Genomic DNA, 3,306 nt, shown 5'->3' with positions numbered 1-3,306 from the left:
CTGAGTGTATATACAGTATAGCATATTGACAGAAATAATGTAGCTGTATATTCTTTCTAAGTAGTTTTTGAGAATGTACATATCAAGGCATTGAATAAAGCTGGAGGTTTCTCTGCAACAGTGATATGATAATATCCAAATGCTTGGGTTAGTTCTACCCTCTAGGGTTCATTTTGGACACCACATGTTTACATTTCAAATCAATCATTCTACACTGAAAGTTAGTCATACAGTACAACAAGTATCCCCATCACACAATATGGCCCAGCCAAAGTAGGCTACATAGAGCATGCCATCTACTTTGTTGCCACAACAACATACAGATTATAAATGGATAAAGCAAATGTAATGCAAGTTCAATGCAAAATAAGTCACCACCTTTATTTAATGTATTATTAGACTAGTTTGGCATAGAACACAATGTATCATAGGCATAATATTACAAAAAAGGAGCCCCACAATTGCATGCTGTGGAAAGTTCAGTTTGTGGTGAAATAAATCACTGACATATTTTCTTGTGTTGCTTTAAATTCCAAGCCCGATTGAAACTCTTCCCACAATTAGAGCAGAGGTAAGGTTTCTCTCCAGTGTGTAGTCGAATGTGTGCTCTTAAATGTCCTGGCAGAAAGAAACTCTTGTCACAGTAAGTACATGTGTGCCGTCGTTCCCCCTTGTGAAATAGCAGGTGCATTCTGAGTCCCTGAGCGTGATGGTATCCCTTCCCACAATCAGGGCATTTATGTGGTTTCTCTCCTGTGTGAATGCGCATGTGAAGCCGTAATGTCTTTGCAATGTTGAATGTCTTGCCACACTCCTTACAAGAGAATGACCTCTCTCCTGTGTGGGTTAACATATGAACCTTCAAGGAGCTGGCCTGCGTAAATGTTTTACTGCACTCTTTGCAAGAGAACGGTGTCTCCCCTGTGTGAGTGCGGCGGTGTATTCTCAAACCTCCGATCTGTTTGAATTTTTTACCACACTCCTCACAAGTGTGGGACTTAACATTGGAATGAACTTGTTTATGTCTGGCCAGTTGGGTGAGGTTAAGAAAGCTTTTTCCACACTCCTCACAGAGGCAGGATTTTTCTGGTTTGGGCCTGTGAGTGTACTGGTGCCTCTGAAGACCATCCAGAAGTCCAAAGCTCTTCCCACACTCCTCACAAGAATGCGGTTTGATACCAGTATGGTTTGACTGATGCTCTTGCAATATGGACAGTGTGGAGAAGCTTCGCCCACATTCAGGGCAGGGGAAGGCTGTTCTGTGTACTTGCTTCTGATGCTTTCGCAGACGGTACTCTGAGACAAAACTTTTCCCACATTCAGAGCAAGGCAATGCTTTTTCCTCTCCATGCGCTGCTGACATATGCATTTTCAAGTTGTAGAGGAGTGTGTAGCTCTTCCCACACTGAGAGCAGATGTGGGGACCCTCGTGGACTTTCATATGTTCTTTAAGGAACTTCAGCACACTGTAGCTCTTTCCACAGTCGTGGCAGGTGTGCAGCTTCTCCCCTTGGTGATTTAGCTGATGATTCTTTAAGCTCTCTGGTCGGGTAAAACTCTTCCCGCAGGCGGTGCAAACATGTGGTCTTTCCCCGCTATGTGTTGTCATGTGCCTTTTTAAGCGAGATGCTGAACAGAATTTCCTATCACACTCGGTGCAACCGTGATTCTTCTCACCGTGCGTTGTCAAGTGCTTCCTTAGGCACGGTGCAGATCGGAAGCTCTTTTCGCATTTCGTGCAACAGTGTGTTCTGTCAGCATCATGCATTGTTAGGTGCTGCTTTAAGAGCGATGCATAAGGGAAGCTCTTCTCACAAGTTATGCAATAGTGTAGGGTTTTATCAGTGTGCCTAATCTGGTGCTTTTTCAAATGTAAGGCGGTATGGAAGCTCTTGTCACACTGGGTACAAGAGAAAGACACTGAATCAGACTCAGAATCCTCCTGTGATGAAACCGAACTGTCTGCTTGGTTTGCTGGCTGATCACTTAGATTCTCTTCTTCCAGTGTGTTCATCTGTTGAGTGTACTCAATGCGCACCTCATCTATTTCAATCTTTATTTCAGGTGAATCAATGTTATTTGCCTTGTTCTCTGGATCATTGCGGCTTTGGTGTTCATTAATCATGTTCTCCATCTTGATAGACGGAGGGAAGGGGTGCAGTCTAATTTTCTGTCTGGGGAAAGTGACAGAAAATAACGTGTGAAGAGAATATAATATAAAAAGGCATGGCTAATGCAAACAAAACCTCACTGAACGTCTGTGTCAAATGTTTCATGGTGTTGTGGATGTGGACGACCACCGATTTCAAAGCAAAAAGTGTACGAACTAAACCAAACGTGAACGTTAGCTGACTAGCTAGCTAGTTTGATTGCCTGCAGTGTTCATACCGAATGGAAACACAATATTGTTAGTTTAGCTATATGACTCAACCAGAATGCACAACACGAAAACACACAAAACTACTGCTAACACCTAGAAAAGTCAAAATACCTGTAGCTATGTTCGTTTTTGGACAAAAACAACAGCGCAAAAATCAGCGTCTCGTCAGCAACACTAAAAAAGTACTTCCTGGTCACGGCATTTCGAAAATGTTCGAAATAAAAGTCCCCCACGTAATAGTAGAAAAGTGTCATCAACCTGTCTTTTTTAAAGATGTCTAAAAAAAAATGGTCTAAACATTAACAACTAAGTACTTCCGGGTCACAGCTTTATGGAATCCTACAGAATAAGAGTCCTATCTTGTGCACTTCGTACATTAATAATTTTGGGGAAAATGATGGAAAATATGCACAATTATTAATATATTGTATAATAATTATCATACAAATAATTTTAGAAAGATTTTCTAAAATATATTACATGATTAAAAAGTATATTTGATCATCAATGTTTTTTTGTCCGTGTACTCCTATAATTTATTGGACTGTACACACACACACATATATATATATATATATATATATATATATATATATATAAATCCACAGAGTTTACAGGTGCTGCTAAGTAGAATGGACCCCCCTTTTACTGTGATATAATATACAGAAAATTGTTTACGGTGTAATAACTATGTACAACATGAAAAAACTATTCAGCGGATTGCCAAAACTTTAAGGGCCACAGAGAATATATTGGCACAGGTGTTGTTAGGCCCAAGATCATGACTAATAGAAAGGCCATCCAAATTATGATTATAGCTAGTTTTGATAGTGCAGCTACAGTTTGACTGACATTGTGAAATCTCCAATTAGAATAAAGTGTTGTTGTTTTCCCCCCACCCACTACATGCAGTTGAGAGGTCTATA

At 40.4% G+C, this 3,306-nt stretch overlaps 1 protein-coding gene across 1 annotated transcript; it reads right to left on the bottom strand.

Moving 5' to 3' along the window:
• Window positions 1-355: 355 nt before the first annotated feature.
• Window positions 356-2,692, bottom strand: LOC106561499 (gastrula zinc finger protein XlCGF26.1). The gene is made up of 2 exons (XM_014125543.2): window positions 2,492-2,692; window positions 356-2,174 (listed from the first exon to the last, which is right to left on the bottom strand). The coding sequence occupies exons 1-2, from the start codon at window positions 2,632-2,634 to the stop codon at window positions 500-502; spliced, it is 1,818 nt and encodes a 605-aa protein (XP_013981018.1). The 5' UTR covers window positions 2,635-2,692; the 3' UTR covers window positions 356-499.
• Between the last annotated feature and the right edge of the window lie 614 nt (window positions 2,693-3,306).

Source organism: Salmo salar, chromosome ssa10 (genome assembly GCF_905237065.1).
Source record: "Salmo salar chromosome ssa10, Ssal_v3.1, whole genome shotgun sequence".
Lineage (NCBI taxonomy): Eukaryota > Metazoa > Chordata > Actinopteri > Salmoniformes > Salmonidae > Salmo > Salmo salar.
Note: the sequence above shows the minus strand (reverse complement) of the source record. Positions and strands in the feature narration are given on the sequence as shown.